The sequence below is a fragment of the Amblyraja radiata genome, chromosome 20, assembly GCF_010909765.2.
Source record: "Amblyraja radiata isolate CabotCenter1 chromosome 20, sAmbRad1.1.pri, whole genome shotgun sequence".
NCBI classification, from domain to species: Eukaryota; Metazoa; Chordata; class Chondrichthyes; order Rajiformes; family Rajidae; genus Amblyraja; species Amblyraja radiata.
In genome coordinates, this window is record NC_045975.1 from 10,155,917 (window position 1) to 10,175,729 (window position 19,813).

Below are 19,813 nucleotides of genomic sequence, written 5' to 3' on the forward strand. Positions count from 1 at the left end.
GAACTTATGGCACTTCCAGACATTCTGGGCTTGTGTACTGATATCATACTGTAGCATTAAGGGCTGAGCACTTTATATCTTTGCAATTTAATTTAATGATTCAATTATATAAGTAAATTAAAACAAAGACAACCAAACAAACACAGCAATTTACCTCCTGGGCTTCAATTTAAGGGGTTTTAGAAATATTCAACCAAATTTTGGTCATATATTAAACAGGCAATAAAGGTCAGGCTTCTGACCAGTTCTTTCATAATCTAGGGTACTGTCTTGTTCACCTCCATTCCATTGTGGACATTGGACAGAACTACATTCTGCACTCTGTATCTAACCCTTTTCTATATCTGGAAGCAATGACTTCAGATACTGGTTTACCAAAAAAGACATAAAGTGCTAGAGTAACAGCATTTCAGGCAGCATCTCTGGAGAACATGGATACATGATGTATTGAGTTGCAACCCTTCTTTAGACTGATTGTGCTTGGGGTGGGGGAAGGAAAGCTGGTAGAGAGCTTGGACAGGACAAAGCCTTACAAGTGATGGGTGGATACAAGTGAGGGGGATTTTTTGATAGGCTGATGGTTGGACAAAGGACAGAGATGAAAAGGTAAGGATTGAAGAATTGTGAGTTGTGAAGCCAGAGAATGGAATATAGGTGGAAGGGGAGGGGGTGGGGGGAAGAAGAGGAGAGAAACAGGTGCGAGTCCAGGTGGGGTACATGTCAATAATAAACCTAAACTTAATCGTTTGTGGAGGTTCAAGTGATCTGATTTGCATTGTTTTGCATGAGATAACCTTTTACCTCAAGGAGAGACAAACAGTATTGAAAATTTGATGTTTTTTTAAAAATATATCTAAAAGGTAATGATCTGAATTATTAAATGTTTGCATGTAGTTAGTGCACTTACATATCTTTTTGATAAACTTAACATTACATTGCCTGCAATAAAAGTAGTAAAACTATCACATGATTAATATTTTAAACTCAAAATTAACCATCTAAAATTCTGTTTAAAATTCATATCATGCATCATCAATTATAACAGTTACAATATGTTTCATTTAAATATGTTTTAATATTTTGTAAACAGAGAAAAATAGTGACATCATGCAATGAAATATTTGGTTTACTTTCTGAGTTCTGAGGCTATAATCTTATTTCGTAAAATGATCTATTTTTCTAAAGATGTATTGTCAAGGTATTATGACTTTTTTTAATGAACTGACAATCTTAAACATAGCAATTTAAATACTAGTGCTGTGACTGATGATGCATGATACAAAGTACAAGTGTTGTGAATAGATCTGATTTCAACCATACATTAGAATCACAGAGTCATACTGCATGGAACCAGGCCCTGAGCCCAATGTCCATGCCAGCCAAGATGCCCCATCTATGTTAGTGCCACCTGCCTGCATTTGGCCCATATCCCTCTAAACCTTTCCTGTCCATGTATCCATCCCAATGTATTTTAAATACTACTTAGATCACATACTAAACAACCTAGAACAAAGCAAAACTCCCAACAAAATGCTTCAGACCCAATGGTGTTCCCAACAGTACAGATGTGATTTCTGTTTCATTTTCCATACTGTGCATTCCTAAGTGAGATTAGTGTAAATGAAAGGATGGTGGTTGTAGGGTCAGGCCCACAGGGCACTGGATTAAATGTTTCCAAGCTCTCTGGACATTTGCAGCTAGCATGAGCTAGAATTGAACCAAGAACATCGTGCTTGAAAAGGCTGGTCACAGAGTTGATTTTTAGAGGCTTGAGCTGCGCACCAAACATATGAATGGTGGAATACACACCCAGAATGGTTAACACCAATTATGTAGGTGTGGGGAGCAGAGTGGGAAAGGGATGCCCAGATGGTTGGTCAATCCACGGATATTAAGGATATTCAGCACCCGGGTAAACACCACAATTCTCGTACTAAGCTCCCTGGCTGTCAGGAGAGTGAAATAATTTGATGGCAAGGGTGGGAGATTACAGGGAAGGGATGTTAGGAATATTTGTTCACTGGGATGTAGGGACACTGGAGGTGATATGTGAGTGAGCCTGGGAGGAGAAAAATTGAATGTTTTCTTGTGAAGTTTCAAACTTAAAATCGGAACTCGTACAATAATTACTTGAAGTTATGGTGCCAGGACTTGACGGACCAATTTACAGGGAGAGTTGGACAGGCTGGGACTTTATTCCGTGGAATGTAAGAGACTGAGGGGTGATCTTACAGAGATGTTTAAGGTCACGAGGGCATAGATAGGGTGAATGCACTGGTTTTTTTCTAGGGTAATGGAATCACAAACTAGAGGGCACAGGTTTAAGGTGAGAGGGAAAGATTTAATAGGAACCCGAGAGGCAACTTTTTCCACGCAGAGGGTGAGTGGGAATATGGAATGAGCTGCCAGAGGGAATGGTTGTGGCAGGTACTCCAAAACATTTGAAAAATATTTTGACAGGTGCATGGGTAGGAAATGATTAGAGGGATATGGATCAAATGCGGGCACTGGTGTAGCTGGGCATTCTGGTCGGCATGGACGAATTGAGCCGAAGGGCTTGTTTCCGTGTTATATGATTCCAAGACTCTGTGGTGAAGAAGAAGAATGTTTCACATTCTTTGATTTTTAGCCAGGTCGTTTCCAAACCCACACTCCACACTCCGCACCTATGTCACGTAGATAGTAGAAAGGCTTAGGGCTATCTGGAAGTGAAAATTCACTGCAAGATATTCAGCCAGACTGGCTCTTGGTGCCATAGATCTATGTGGTTCATTTAAGTATCTACTCAGTGGAGACATCAATTATGTAACTGGTGGAGAACTCATTATTATAAATGTTAAGGTGACTGAAATGTCACCTGTCCGGGTTCTCCAGAGATGCTGACTGACCTGTTGAGTTGTTGTAGTATTTTGTGTCCTTTTATGGAGAATATCATTGCCTGGCCCTTCTGTTATTTGATTGGTACTTGCCATCTATTATCTGATGTCTAAAAATTACATGCAGGCATGCACAGCTTCATTTGGGAATGGAAATGAATATCACTAAACATCTCCTCATTCATCTTTCAAATGGAAGGAATGTCATTAATGAATCAGATGAATCATCTTGTGACACTCTCCTGAGAAACTCCCGCCGAGATGTTTGACTTCCAACAACCACAACCATCATTTGTTGTTTAAGATGCAATCCAAACCAATGGAGTGTTCATGCTCATTGACTTTGGTTTCACCGGGATTGCCTTGCTGTCAAGGGCAGTCATTCTCCAGGCACCTCTGGAACTAAATTCTTTGGTCTGAGTTTAGATCATGTTTGTAACGAGTTCTGGAAGTGAGTGGTCCTGGAAAAAGCCAAATTTGGCAGTGGTGAACAGGTTATTGAAAAGTAAACCCTCATGATTTTATCAAATGCTCTATTCATGCATCTATTTTCCAAATTCTTAAAATATATTTTCTTCCTTGATGTGATGCATCTTGGAGTAAAGTTGTGGTCTAACGTGAGACGTATAGAAATAGGGGAAAGCCAAGGATCCACAAGTCCGTTATTATCTTTGTGAAAATGGTCGCAATGATCTTGACGTTTATCCAAAATGCTTCTTTGAGCAATCTTATGCCAACTACAGAATGAATGGATTATATGACACCAATATATTTTCATTGTGTTAATATCTCTAAAGGTAGAACAACAAAATACCAATTAACTCATTACATTTTATAGAATAAAAGTCACTTCAAAACTCAAATGTTGAACTTGGCAACATGTACATCAATGACTGTTCTGAAATTACATTTTGGAAATAATTCCAAACAGCCAAATATGAAAATATATTTAATTACCTATTTTTCTTTTAGGATTTAATGAAATCAATTTAGACTGCTCATATTGTATGTAGCAGGCATTAAAATATGAATCCATAGAATATTTTTTGTGACAAATTAATAAGAGATGGAGTCAAAAGGAGTCAACGTAAGGGACACAGCTATATAACGTAAAAAAGGCGCAAAATGCTGGAGTAATTTAGTGGGTCAGGCAGCATCTCTGGAGAACATAGATAGGTGGTTCGGGTCGGGACCCTTTTCCAGACTGAATCTCAAGTATATATCATTCCCTGGAGCTCATGTGAACCTTGGACCAGTGTCAAAAGATTGTTAGGTTCAAGTTGTTTAAAACTTTCTCAACAAAATAGCATCTAAATAATGCAATAGATGTGACTTCAATAATTACCCCTTTGTGAATGCATCTTACATTTTTAACCCCTTTAGCTGGACAACTTGATTGATGAACTGCGAGCTACTATCAAGAAATATAATAGCCAGCTCAGCAAACTCAGCCCACAATTACAAGCTGAAAAGGGACATTGCAGTGGCTTTGTGACACAGCACATTAAAAAGCTTCCAACAAACAGCACTCTCTCAAAAGGTCTGCAGATAAAAGTGGGTACCATTCATCTTGTTTTATTTATACATATATATGTTCAAAAAGTGTCAGTTTCATGGGACATAGAAAAGTACAGAAGATAGGCATGAATAACTGGAGTAACTCAGTGGTCAGACATCTCTGGAGAAAATGAATTAGTGACGTTTCAGGTCGAGAACTTTCTTTGACCTGAAACGTCACCTATTCCTTTTCTCCAGTGATGCTGCCTGACTCACTGAGTTACTCCAGCTTTTTGTGTCTATCATTGGTATAAACCAGCATCTGCAGTTCCTTCCTGCACATAGAAAAGTACAGCATAAGAACAGGCCTTTAGGCCCACAATGCCTGTGCTGAACATGACAACATAATGTCTGTGACGATCATGATGGAGCAATGAGTATAAAGAGCGAAGAAGTCATGATGTAGCTTTATTAGACTTTGGTTAGGCATTTGAAGTATTACATACAGTTCTGGTCGCTCCATTAAAGGAAGGGTGTGGAGGGTTTGGAGTGGTTACCAAAGTGAGTTACCAGGATGCTTACTGGATTAGAGGATAGCTTTATGGGGAAGTTGGATAGATGGGGATTGTTTTCTTTGGAACGCTTGAGGTTGAACTTTTAACTTATGTCGGTGCATATATCTCTGCAATTATTTGAAGTCTCAATCATGTGTTTATCTCTATCATTGCCACTGCTGTGGATTTGCGTTTAGAAGTTAACTTATTATATCTCTGCAAATATCTATTAGCTTTTTAAATGGTTTAAAAAGATTGATAATTGGGGTGACATCATGCATGCAAATGCAGGAAATATTTTAGAACACAGCAAGATTCAAATTAAATCGAGTTTATTGTCATATGTACAAGCACGGTGAGGTCCAGGTGCAGTGAATATATTGCTTGAAGCAGTGTCACATGCACATATACCCAATCAACACACAAAAACATAGATTATATATAAATTACACATAAATTCTACAATACACTGGAAATAAACAAGACATTAGTTCAAAAAATACACTATTAGAAAACAAGTCTCTGATAGTACAAGAGGTGCCCAAAGTTCACAAATTCACAAAGTCATAGGAATAGAATTAGACCATTCGACCCATCGACTCCACTCCTCCATTCAATCATGGCTGATCTCTGCCTTCTAATCGCATTTTCCTGCCTTCTCCCCATAACCCTTGACACCCGTTCTAATCAAGAATTTATCTATCTCTGCCTTAAAAATATCCACTGACTTGGCCTCCACAGCCCTCTGTGACAATTAGGTCCATAGATTAAATACCCTCTGACTAAAGAAATTCCTCCTCATCTCGTTTCGAAAAGAGTGCCCTTTAATTCTGAGGCTATGACCTCTGGTCCCAGGCGCTCCCACCAAAGTGTTCCATTGCTGAGGTACGGTCAGGGTTGGGCATGTCATTTCAAGATCCTGATGGCTGCAGAAAAGTTGTGTTCCTGAGCCTGGCAATGTGGGAATTCAGACTACTGTACCTCCTGCCCGATGGTAGCAGCGAGAAGAGGGCATAGCCCGGATGGACAAATCCTTGATTATTGATGCAGCCTTCGTGATGACACAAATAAGGTACTGGATAATCCATCATCAATTAATGAGTGAACAATGTTCACAATAAATTGATCTGCTTTTGTTGTGCAATGAGTTACATAATATCATCTTTAATATATTGTGTTCTGTTGCTGCTTACTTGGCAGAATCTTGCCAAGTTCGAATATCTTTAATGCATAAAAACAATTAAATTGTATTTACTAACTGTTCCCAATGTGTCCTTATGCTGAATACATTTTCTTTCCATTAATTAACTTTGAACTGTTTCTTGATTTCCTAATGATATGACACAGTTTTGGTCTCACTACACAGGTTATTTAACATAGAACAGAATGGTACAGCACAGGACCAGGCCCTTATGCTCTCAATGTCTGTGCCAAACATGATGCCAAGTTAAACTAATCTCCTCTGCCTATACACGATCCATATCACTCCATTCCCAGTGTTCCATCCATGTGCCTATCTAAAGGTTTCTTAAACATCACTATCATATCTACCTCCGCCACAGCACCAGGCAGTTTGTTCCAGGCAACCTGTCAATCAAAAAACCTGTCTTGCAGATCTCCTTTAAATGTTGCCCTTCTGCTGAAAGTGATACCATCTAGTCATCGACATTTCCACCCTGGGAAAAAGGTTCTGACTGTCTACCCTATCAATGACGCTCATGATTTTATAGACTTCTATCTGGTCCCCCCTCAATCTCCAACAGTCCAGAGAAAACAAAGTCTCCTGGTCGTAATAGTCTTTTAGTTGCTTTGTAGTCAGAGGCGGACTGGCCAGGGTGTCAGCTTGCCCGATGGCAAGTGGGCCCCTGATGAAGTGGGCCCCTTTTGTCTCCTGGCAACCAATATTTTTAGACCCAGTCTGCCACTGCTTGTAGTTAATTGTCTTCCAGCTGCCAATTGCTGAGGATTAAAATCTCTGTGTCCTTTGGATTTGTAAATACTTATTCAGAAGTTTATTGTATGAATGCAAAATAAATATAAAAATAGTGGTTAGTTGTTACTGCCAGTCTAAGATTATGTTTCCTTCTTCTCTACATACAACCAGTGAAAAAGAATACATTACTTATCCACGGTGGATAAAATTAGGCTTTTAATTTATTTAGAATTCCTCTGTTTGCCACCAAAGTGTGGAGAGTATGCAGTGGCTGCTGTCAAAGTTTTCACAAGCAGCTACATTACGCAAGACAGACACAAAAGGCTGGAGTAACTCAGCGGGCCAGGCAGCATCTCCGGAGAAATGGAATACGGGATGTTTTAGGTCGAAACCCTTCTTCAACGTCACATATTCCTATTCTCCTGAGATTCTGGCTGACCCATTGAGTTACTCCAGCCTTTTGTGTCTGTCTTCGGTTTAAACCAGCATCTGCAGTTCCACCATACACATTACACAAGACACTGAGGAATACAGGCTGCTCCCATGGCCACGTACCGAGATAAACACCAACTGCCGCTGGAAGATCATTGATTTGGTGAAAAATGCACTTTAGTCTTCCTGAAACTTGTTGGTCTTCCAGTGTAAAAAGGTGTCCATTAGTGAATGCTGTCAACTGACACATCCCAAGGTTCAGGAGTCCATGCTGGGGGCTACACTGAAGCTCAGTGTAGCAATTGCAAAGGCTCTGTGTGGACGTACCACAGCCTAGGTTCCTAATGCCACTGGATGCTGAGTGGCTGAGGCATGTGTCATGGGCTCTCAAATGCTTTGTGGATTTGTCCTGCAAGGAGGAAACTTGAGTGGCTTTGAACCATTGAAAGAAGAGTTATTGAATTCATTGTACAGTGTATTAGAACAAGACATGTCCCAACTGTATTTACAAATAACACATGTTTTTGGGGGGGAAAATTGAAAATGTCACATCTCCAAAGTGCTACGATGTTTCTGGTAAGTGTTATGGGCCTGTCTCACTTAAGCGACTTTTTTGGCGACTGCCGGCACCTGTCATTGGTTGCTGCAGGTCGGCGAAAATTTTCAACATGTTGAAAATTCAGTGGCGACCAGAAATACGCTACGACTCTTTGGGCGACTGAGGAGAGTACTCACGACCATACAGGCGACACCCTGGCGACATGTCGCGGAGTGAAGCCTGTATGATCATGAGTAGTCGCTCAAAGAGTCGTACCTTGTTCTGGTCGCCGCTGGATTTTCAACATTTTCGGCGACCTTCAACGACCTATGATGGGTGCCGGCAGTCACCGAAAAAGTCGGGTAAGTGGGACAGGCCCATTAGCCTCTCTTTGTCCTAAGAAGTGGCAGCAGAAGTTCAGAAATACTGTTATCTCTGTGGACATATACATGGTTGAAATACAGATAGACACAAAATGCTGGAGTCTCAGCGGGACAGGTAGCATATCTGGAGACCCTTTCGGTCGAGACCCTTCTTCAGACTGAATACTCCAGCATTTTGTGTCTATCTTTGGTGTAAAACAGCATCTATAGTTCCTTCCTACATACATGGTTTAAACAAATACATTCAACCTAAAGTATGTGGGCATGCAATAGAAGAACACATTGCCCCATTGCTTAATTTGTTTTTATTTCCCAGTTTGTGACTTGTCTTAGAGTGTTTGATATACTTGCGTTAAACATCATTGCAATTATTTCTGCAATAACTATTTGAGTCTGCAAATGGTGCATTGAAGTTTAATAACCAGATATTGAACAGATGGTGAAATCATATATCAAGGAAATCCAAAACTGAGCAAAGCCACCAAACCCAGTGATGATGAAGCCTGGACAATCAAGATCATGGCCACCGAAGATTAGTTCTAACCCAAAGAACTGAGTTGAGAAAGCTGCCAGGAAACTGGATGATTGGTTGAGCGGGTAAAAGGAGGGTGGAGGGAGAACAGTCAGGTTAGTAGTGCTGTTGGATGAGGCAGAAAGTCCAACATGAACAATAAGTCCCGAGAAGTAGCCCTGTATAAGTTATTTACACAACTTTACTCCAACACTCCTTTCTACCCACAATACCTGTCTCTTTGCTGAGGGCTCACTTGGGCCAATCTCTTCAGATTGTAGCCCCACTACAACTATGAGCATCCAACTATGAAAATAACTATAAAGGTCAAGTTTAAAGGAGTTGTGCAGGGCACATTTTTACTACCCTTACCATGTGCCAAGGGTAGTATTAGTAGCAGATACAATAGTAGCATGTAGGAGGCTTTTAGATAGGCACTGGGATATGAAGGGAACGAAAATATATATGCAGGCAGAGGAGATTTGTTTATCTTGGCATGATGTTCAACATGGACATTGTGGGCCGAAAGGCAATATTCTGTGTATCCCTGGCCAACTTCAAACCCTCCCATCATCAGAAATTGCCTCAACTTAACTTGAGGGTCCAAATACTTCTCTCAGTTGGTGTTCTGATTTCTGATTTCCCCGCCCCAACTAACCCCAATCACAGAACTGGCACGGGAAAGCATGAAAGGCTGATACAAATGCGCTCGGTGCCTTGGACCACGCTGCATGGAATCCACACTCAGAACACACTTTTGGTCCAAAGTGCATTGCTGGGGTTGTGTGTCTTTTGAAGTGTGGAACTATTTTTACAATATTTAAATATTCAGAGGCTTGAAAGACTTGGTATTGAGACAAGCATTGAACTGAGGTGTACATAACCTGAACTGGTTGCTGTTTGGCTAATTTCAGGAAGACCTAAGCTAACTATGTTGCAAAATGGAATGTGCACGGAAATATGTTACTGCTTGGTGTAAAATTACATTATCTTGAATTACTGTTGTGAATTGTCAACAATTCTTTAGAGTGCCTCCCACAGATTTAGACTTTGGGTGCATGGTCTGCAGTACAAATTCAACAGTATCATCTCTTGTGTAGAAAGGAACTGCAGATGTTGGCTTATACAAAAGCTAAACACAAAGTGCTGGAGTAACTCAGTGGGTCAGGCAGCATCTCTGGAGAAAAGGGATGGGTGACATTTTGGGTCGGAAGAAGGATTCCGACCCGAAACATCACTCATCCTTTTTCTACAAGGATGCTGTCTGACCAGCTGAGTTACTCCAGCACTTAGTATCATCTCTTGGCTTGAATGGGCAGTTTTGGCCTGCCAGTGTAATTATTCACTGAGGCTGGGTATGAAATAAGGCCTTCAGGACAGAAAGCCAGTGCAGTGCCTGAATAGACTAATTTTGCTACAGTAACCCTGATTGTATTGCAACCATGACAATGTACGGTATTCCTTTTTCAAAGTTTGAACACAATTGAAAATTAATTGTACTCTATTCCTGGGAATCGTGATTTGCCGCATTATTCTTCAATTTCTGACACTGCCATACTTGCAATTTAGTTGCTGTGGAACCCTATCATTACTAGTGTCTTTGTTAGTTAACTGAGTTATAGCTGATTTAACATAGGTTAATGAGTTATCAACCTATTGTCCATTGAGTTCTGAGTCTAAATAATCACTGAGCTGCATAAAGTAATTCATCTATCTATCTACAAGCAGCAGCTTGACCTAGTTGGTGGTGCTTGTCTCTGTCTTAAGGTCATGGGTTCAAGCCCCATTGCACATTTGTCTCTTCAATATAGGAAGGCATTTCAATGCAGTAAGAAGATACTTCAGCATTCTCTGAGGCATTATTCCACAGACACCTGCTTGGGTAGATGTAGATCAGTTGTGCACAATTATTCGGTGGAGATAAGGCAAGATTTACAATCCAAATCACTTCCAAGTGTTACACTCACAATATGGTTTATTTTAACCATACATAGCTCGATACTGATGATTTAAATCAAACTCAAAGACACTTTGCTTTTTTATAACATCCATGTTGCTCCATTCACTGTTGCTCAACTGCCTGCTCATTCCTACTTTGTTGCCTTCTCATTTCTTTGAAGAAGGGTCCCAACCCAAAACGTTGCTTATCTATTTCTTTCGCAGATGCTGCCTGACTTGTTGAGTTATTCCAGCACTTTGTGTCTTACGCAAGACTCCAGCTTCTGCAGTTCATTGTATCTCCTCATTTCTCCTTGACTGCTACACTTTCTGTCTCCTCACCAATTTACTCGCTGCCCCCATGTTGATTTATTCAATGTATCGTTGGCACAGTTTACCACTTTTCTAACACCTATGCTCTCGGTATTATATCCTGTGAACAGCAACAAACTTGTACCCACAAGTACTGAATCGATTTTTACAGTGATGGATCTATGTCCATTTAATTAGTAAGCATGCAAATGGACCTGGATCTGCTCTACTCATCCACCTGATTGCCTCGATATCCTCAACTAATAAAAATATTGCCCATTCATTGAATATTTACTGATAAGGAGCAGAGACCTCCAAGCTAATGAGTTACCTACTCACAAAATGCATTACCAGTTAGTTCTATATTTGATATAGATTTATTCTTAAATGTTGAGTGTTGACCTTGTCTCTGCTCTTAAAGTTCAATCTTCAACCAACATCTCTAGAAACAGATTATCTGCAGATATTTCATTGATGTTTCTAGGAGCTTGCTACGAATAATTTGGCTGCTGTTTTTCCCCTATTAAAGCAAATATATTTTCAGATGGAACCTCTTTGGTTGTATTACACTTTGGCATGAAGGCTACGTGTATGAAAAATGTACCTTAACTGAATTTTATCATGTTAGCGGGAAATAAATCATTTAAATTCAAACAGGGCATCATAATAGTCATAGTGTGGAAACAGGCCCTTTGGCCCAGCTTGCCCACACCAGCCAACATGTCCCAGCTACACTAGTCCCACCTGCCTGTTTTGGTCCATATCACTCCAAACCTGTGCTATCCATGCACCTGTCTAACTGTTATTTAAATGTTGGGATAGTCCTAGCCTCAACTACCTCATCTGACCGCTTTCCATATACGCACCACCATTTGTGTGAAAAAGTTACCACTAAGATTCCTATTAAATCATTTCCCCTTCACCTTGAACCTATGTCCCCAAAGTCCTCGATTCCCCATCTCTGGGCAAAAGACTCTGCATTTACCCGATCTATTCCTCTCATGATTTTGTACAGCTCTATGAGATCACCCCTCATCCTCCTGTGCTCCAAGGAATAGAGACCCAGCCTACTCAACCTCTCCCTATAGCTCACACCCTCTAGTCCCAGGCAACATCCTCGTAAATCTTTTCCGAACCCTTTCAAGCTTGACAATATCTTTCCTACAGTATAACATGGTGCCCAGAGCTGAACACAATATTGTAAATGCCGTCTCATCAACGTCTTACACAACTGCAACATGAACTCCCAACTCTATACTCTGACTGATGAAGACCAATGTGCCAAAGACCTTTTTGACCACCTTCTCTACCTGCGACTCGACCTTCAAGGAACCATGCACCTACACTCCTAGATCCCTCTGCTCCACAACACTCCCCAGATGCCAACCATTCACTATAAAAAAACATTCCACAGAACATCACTCTGAAGTAGTCTATTAGCACAGTTGCAAACAATAAACTCTGTTTAACTTATTTATTAGGTGTATCGAAATGGTCTGGACACAGGAGAGGTCGTCATGTATATTAACATGAAGAGCATTGATAAAGACACTGGCAATGACAAATTTATGATGGATAAGGTAAGGTTTCAATATCTAAAAAAAAAGTTGCAATAATGATAATGATGTTGGTTAAACAAAATCAGATAAAGTCAAGAGTACAGATTTTAACCTTACTCATAATTCAGGAAATCAATGGTAATTGAACAATGTTTGTTTACATAGGGTACACTTTTACTCTCCATTGAAGGCAATGGGTTCCACATTGAATTTCCCACAAGAGGAGCTACTGTAAACTCACTGTCTTTACAAATAATCTTGTAACCACGTTTACCAGATGTTGTCCACAACTACTGTTTGTTTGCTTCACAATATTCAACAAAATGTTCCAGGAGTTTACACTGGTCAGGAGCTCATATGATGTTCGGCAACTGTGGCAGGGCTTGAATGCCATCACAAGGCGAAATCAGGAGACAGCTCAAACGACAGCTAAGCATCACTCCCTGATGAGCTCAATGTGTTCTACACACGGTTCGATAGGGAGAACACTGATGTGCCTTCCCAAGCCCCCATTTGCCCTGACGGTATTACAGTCACAGTCACAGAGGCCGACGTCAGAAGATCCTTCAGGGGGGTGAACCCTCGGAAAACACCTGGACCTACTGGTATACCCGGTCGAGTTCTCAAGACCTGTGCAGACCAACTGGCCGGAGTTTTTGCGGACATTTTCAACCTCTCACTTCTGAGGTCTGAGGTTCCCACCTGGTTTAAGAGGGCATCAATAATACCGGTTCCCAAGAAGAGTAAGGTGGCCTGCCTCAATGACTATCGACCAGTGGCACTAACGTCTGTGGTGATGAAGTGCTTTGAGAGGTGGGTTCTGGTGCACATCAACTCCTACCTCGACAGTTCGCATACCACCACACAGGTCAACGGAGGATGCATTGGACCACTTGGACAATAAAAACACTTACGTCAGGCTGTTGTTTATAGACTACAGCTCTGTCTTTAATACCATCATCCCTTCCCAGCTGGTTACCAGGCTCATTGAACTGGGTCTCTGCGCATCCCTCTGCAATTGGATCCTCGACTTCCTCATCTACAGACCACAATCTGTCCGAATTGGAGGAATCACTTCATCCTCAGTAACAATTAGTATGTGAGCACCTCAAGGCTGCGTGCTCAGCCCCCTGCTTTACTCACTCTATACCCATGACTGCGTGGCCAGACATAGTGCGAACTCCATCATCAAGTTCGCCAACGACACCACTGTGGTGGGACGAATCACAGATGGGGACGAGTCAGAGTATAGAAGTGAGATCAATCGACTGACCAAATGGTGCCAGCACAACAACCTGGCTCTCAACATCAGTAAGACCAAGGAACTGATTGTGGACTTTGGTAGGGGAAGGATGAGGACCCACAATAATGTTCATATCAATGGGGCAATGGTGGAGAGGTTCAATAACTTCAAATTCCTGGGCGTGCATATATCAGAACATCTTTCCTGCGCCCAGCACACCGATGCAATTATAAAGAAGGCACATCAGCGACTCTACTTCCTGAGAAGATTATGGTGATTCGGCATATCGAAGAGGATTCTCCTAAACTTCTACGGGTGCACGATAGAGAGCATTCTGACTGGTTGCATCGTGGCCTTGTTCGGCAACTTGAACGTCCAGAAGCGAAAAAGACTACAATAAGTTGTGACCACTGCCCAGTCCATCACCGACTCTGATCTCCCCACCGTAGAAGGGATCTATCGTAGTGGCAAAATCATCAAGAACCCATGCCATCCTGGCCACACACTCATCTCACCATTGCCATCACAAAGAAGGTACAGGAGCCTGAAAACTGTAACGTCCAGGTTCAGGAACAGCTTCTTCCCTACAGCCATCAGGCTATTAAACACAACAACGAATAAGCTCTGAGCTCTAAACTATATTATTATTGCACTATATTTGATATTTATTGAACTTTCACTTTTTCTCTTTTTTTTCTTCTTCCCCCGTTATGTACTATGTTTACATATCCACATATTCTGTTGTGCTGCAGCAAGTAAGAGTTTCATTGTCTCATCCGGGACATATGACAATAAAACACTCTTGACTCTTGATAACAGGGAACACACCCCATCTGCCCTCATAATGTCATCATAGTTAAGTTACTATTCTGTGACATCAACCAGAAATACTATCTTTATAAATAATTCCAGAGTGTTCAATTATTGTTGAAGTCCTATTATGATATATATAGCAGCCACTTAAAGTTAAACAATGAGTAAATGGAAAAGCAATTTTATGACCTGAATTATTTAGTTACCTTTCGTGGAACCATACAATTGCTTCTTTAATCTACTATGTATGAATATTTTAATGTGAAGAAAAGACTTTTGATTGTTACTTTTCATTATGTGCAAATGTACTTTTGGAAGTTATTCTGCTTTGTTCCTTCCTTGGACAGTTTGTGTCATCACCATCATATAACAACTAATAACTGAATAGCTTTTCAGAAATGTTGCACAATAGCTTTTACACCAGGTTAAAAGTTGCCTAAAAACTGCCTAGAATAGGTCAATTATGTTTTTTTTCTTAATATCAGCAAGAAAAGGACAATGAAATCTCTCCACTCACCATCTTGTCTGGTATTCTGGCGAGTTTGGTTCATAGGTTCTCGGAGCAGAATATGGCCATTCAGCCCATCAAATCTACTCCACCATCCAATCATGGCTGATCTATCTTTCCCTCTCAATTACGTTTTCTCCGCATAACCCCTGACACTAATCAAAAATCTGTCAATCTCCGCCTTAAAAATATCCATCGACTTGGCCTCCACAGCTGTCAGTAGCAATGAATTCCACAGATTCACCACCCTCTGACTAAAGAAATTCCTCCTCTGGTTAACTTTGGCATGAACACAAAATTGGCGTACATCAACATTGGATACTAAAGTCAGATGGAATGCACAACCCATTTTGAGTCCTTACAGAAATTGTATTTTACGACAGGCATTTCTTACCCTTGAATCAAATATGTTCACTATTTTCGATGCTGGGAATTAAGGCTGACTAAACAATATTTTGGGCAATTTTGCAGCTTTGACCCAATTTATCCCGAGCCTTCTTCCCCATGTCCAACTCCCCAGAGAAGGTTGGAACTATGGCCATTTTGGATCTTTTGTATTTTAAAAATTGCAATAGTTTTTTTTAAATAACCTGTACAGGAGCCCCTATTTCCATACATATATGCAGATTCTAGTGCATTTAAGAACTGTCCAATTACTGCAGCAGGCAAACTTAGGGTGTCCATGGTGGTTTCTCCCCCGGATAATCAATTATCGTCCATCCGTTATTTGGGCAGTCAGCAATTTCAGTTTCTCAATATCATTATGCATATGCCTGCTGGTTTTGGAGGAAATCTAATACATAAGCTGTGCTGGATAGGGTCAACAACATGAACTCAGACTTCAGGAAACAACAGAAGAGCAGGCAACCAGCGATTACACTGAACAATTCAGTGTCTACAAGCAGCACAGGAGCAGGGGTCAAAGCCAGTGGTAATACAGTTGCACCCCCTGCTGGTAATACTCCTGTGTTCTCTTTGGTTTCTGACAACAAGCTAAACAATTCAATCATTTCACACTCCCCATGTGTTCTTTTGTACTTAATTAATGTGTGTTAGAATTACAATTGCACAGGAAATGAAACAGTTTTTCAAATCAGTCTTTTTTTCTCTATGGTCCCACCTCAGTTTCTTCAAATGATTCGCCAAAGGCTCCAGTATTCACCAGGGCACCATGCTTCAGGGCTCAATCTTTGTCCAACCAGGTTGTTTGATGAAAATGGACAAGAAATAAAAAATCCACACTCCCTTGAAAATGGTCAGAAGGTTTGGGTATCTTACGGAGAGGAATACAGGTAAAAAAAATAAGCAATGCGCATTTATTTCTGCAGCTTCCACTGAGCTGACAAAGCTTGCAAAGAAGTAATAAGCCAGCTATTACATGGGATTGCTGCATTCACATTTTGGAGAAACTTACCATCTCTTGCTATCCAGGTTTATCCATGGAGTACTGTCATAGTTCCCAGTGTCAGCCCGACAGCACAGCGAGAGGACATTTTTCATGTTTGAATAGTCACCTTAATGATGGCAGATGGAAACACTACAGGGGGCACAACCCATCATCCTGTTGTTATCTTGGACTGCTTTGACCTGTCCCGTGGCATTTGTAGTTTGTCCATTTTTAAGGCGAATCAGACAGTAATTGAAAAGTATCAAGTGAATTTTATCAAACTCTCTGACAACACAGTCCCCATTGTTTTTGTGTTGCTCCCAATAACGTCATAACCTATTATGCATCAGTGATAATAAATGTAATGACAAATAGATGGGGCTTGCATTCTCCATGGGTGCTTTCCGCATTGCGAGGAGGCAAGACGCAGTACTATGTGTTACATTCGTTCTTCACAATAACTACCAGAGCTGAAATCAAATCTCAGTAGCTTGACAAGCACTCGCCAAAAAATATTGCAAATGCGATATTTCTAAGAGGAACTTGGTTAAACTAAAATAAGAAAAGTAATTGTGGGATGGCAATGTACAGTTTTAGTAGATTCCAGTCACAGCTTCATCAAATAAAGTCCGTACTTTATTTATTAACTACTGGTAAAAAGGGGCAAGCCTGGACCTTGTACATAGAGAAATTATGGCCGGGACGAGCTTTCCTTTCCGCATGGAAATTAATAAATGGGATGAATTTTAAAGACAAATCTGTTTGTTTCATTGACATCATTGCAGAATCAAGATTTGTATTCCACATTTATTTAATTGATAGAATGCAAGTTCCACAGATGCTGGGATAGGTTCAGGTCTCTGCGTACTAGTGCAGTAACTTAATCACTATGCCAATTAGGTTACATGATGCAAGTTAAATCCTAAAATCAACTGCAGACTAATTGCTTATTTTTGGAGACAGCAGAACTTTGTCTGGCGAGTGAAAAAAGTTATTATATAAAGATTATTTTTGTGCAATATGTACATTTCCTATGAGGAATTGAACTGGAATCCAAATTAATTTGTCAAACAATCTTTTTATTCCAATTAACCATGCCATATGCATTATATGAAGCATTAATATACAATTATAATATAAGGAGTGTAAAGTAGTCAAGGAAAAGACAGGCAGCATCCTAAAGAAAATCCTCAGGCAGAGTCCTGTGGTACTAGATGTCACTGGAAATGTTAAAAGTAATTATTTCAATTATTGCTCCAATTCTCATTTTTCTTTGTTTTTGAATTCCTTAATTATATAGATTGCTTTAAACATGTAAATAATTGGAATTAAGGACTCTCAAATATATTGTCGTTGATTCGCTTTATATAGAAAGCATTCACATGTGAATTACTGAGTTGATTGTTTTGATTCTTGTGTGACTCTACTCCGTCAGAGAAATAATGATTTGTAGTAAATATTTTACAGGACCATCAGCAAACCTTTTCTTTGTGTGAAGTTTGACCGGGTACGAGGATATATGGACCAGGATCAGAAGATGGTTTACAAAACTCCTTTGGAATATGATGGGCCCTTAACTGGTTTGGAAAAGTATGCTACTTTAAATAAACAGTGATATCTTAGCCTGCCCTTTTAACAATAAAAATCTGCTTGAGTGCGTAACATAAAACATTGTTTTAAACATTTGACTGAAATAATTTAATTGGGAAGATACACATCACTTATGTTATTCTGTTATACCACCGTTCTAAATATCTCAACACTATCTCTGCACTTTGTTTGAGTGCAGAAATGTCATAACCCAGGAGCAAAGGAATAACAAAGTATTAATGGACTTGGTTTTGAGATCAGTGGTGAAAAGACATGGTTCACCTTAAGGCTCAAAGGAACTCCAGCTGCCTCCACCTCTCTTTCCAGCTTGCTCTCCCTCCTTTGGTCCCAGCAGTCTGAAGAAGGCCCCAACCTGGAACGTCGCCTGTCCATTCCCTGCACAGATGCTAACCTGACCCGCTGAGTTCCGCCAGCAATTTGTGCTTTGCTCAAGATTACAGATCTATGGTCTCTCGTGTCCGCATTCACTGAAAATTGTTTTTTGAGTCGGGATCAATTGGCCTTTTAATTTAGTATAAAGAAAATCACCTCCACACAAATAAATCCACCCAAAATCCCAACAAGCTGACTAGACAGGTCTTTACCCAGCTATTATTATTTTCAATTTCATGAAATTTAACCTTCATGGAAATTGTTTTCACTGGCTGCAAGGCCACCACCACAAAGAAACAGAAATTTACGATTTGTGTTACGATTTTGATCAACATAATATGGAGGCAGTAGAAGTTTTATGAAAATAAGATTTTATTGTAGATTTTCCTTTTGTACTATTTGATGCATCTCTGCACCTGAGGATGTTTCTGTGTCTGCTTAATGTTATGATATTAAAGTGTTTAATATATAGCCTCAGGTTAAATGACAAATCCTTATTTTTTTTAAAGCAAGCTTATAATATTAGGTTAAATAAGGAAATGTATTAATTGAACACACTCACAAGAATGTTGAAGATCTCAACTAACTTTGTAGGTGGGAGGCTTGGGAAGTGTGCGCGGGGTTCCCTGAAGATTATAACTGGATACAAATGAATCAACCCTCACATGAAAAAGTGAACATGATAAATAAACATCACTTTCTTCAATTAAAGGTGAGTACAACTTAAATTCAGTTATTAAACTGTCTAAAAATGTTTTGATTAAAATCAAAGTGACACAAAGCGCTGGTGTAACTCAGTGGGACAGGCCTCCCTGGAGAACATTTTGGGTCGAGACCCTTAGTCATGGTCATATAGTTTGGAAACAGGCTATTCGACCCAACCTGCTCGCACAGACCAACATGTCCCACCTACACTTGTCCCACCTGCCTGCATTTGGCCCTTATCCCTCCAAATCTGACCTATCCATGTACCTGTCTAAATGTTTCTGAAACATTGCAATAATACATTCCTCAACTACCTCTTCCAGCAGATCGTTCCATGCACCTACCACCCTTTGTGTGAAAAAGTTACTCCTTGGGTTCCTATTCAATCTCCCCCCCCCACCTTAAACCTATGTCATTCGGTCATCGATTCCCCTACTCTGGGCCAGAGACTTTGTGCGTCTACCCGATCTATTCCTCTCATATTCCTCTGGAATGTTCTCATATCCCTCTACTCCTCTCTATACCTCTTCTTCAGACTGATTGTGTGTGTGTGGGGGGGGGGGGGGACAAAGCATGGCAGGTTATAGATTATGGTGCTGGTCACACCCCCTCACATCATTTAAATGCCTATTCCCCAATGT

At 40.4% G+C, this 19,813-nt stretch overlaps 1 protein-coding gene across 1 annotated transcript in view; it reads left to right on the plus strand.

Moving 5' to 3' along the window:
• LOC116984387 (doublecortin domain-containing protein 1-like) overlaps positions 1-19,813 on the plus strand; it is a 156,812-nt gene that overhangs the window by 124,237 nt on the left and 12,762 nt on the right. Inside the window, exons 11-15 of the mRNA XM_033038544.1 lie at positions 4,260-4,430; positions 12,456-12,554; positions 16,223-16,389; positions 17,952-18,074; positions 19,062-19,179. Of these exons, the coding sequence (XP_032894435.1) occupies positions 4,260-4,430; positions 12,456-12,554; positions 16,223-16,389; positions 17,952-18,074; positions 19,062-19,179 (678 nt within the window). The remainder of the gene's footprint in view (positions 1-4,259; positions 4,431-12,455; positions 12,555-16,222; positions 16,390-17,951; positions 18,075-19,061; positions 19,180-19,813) is intronic.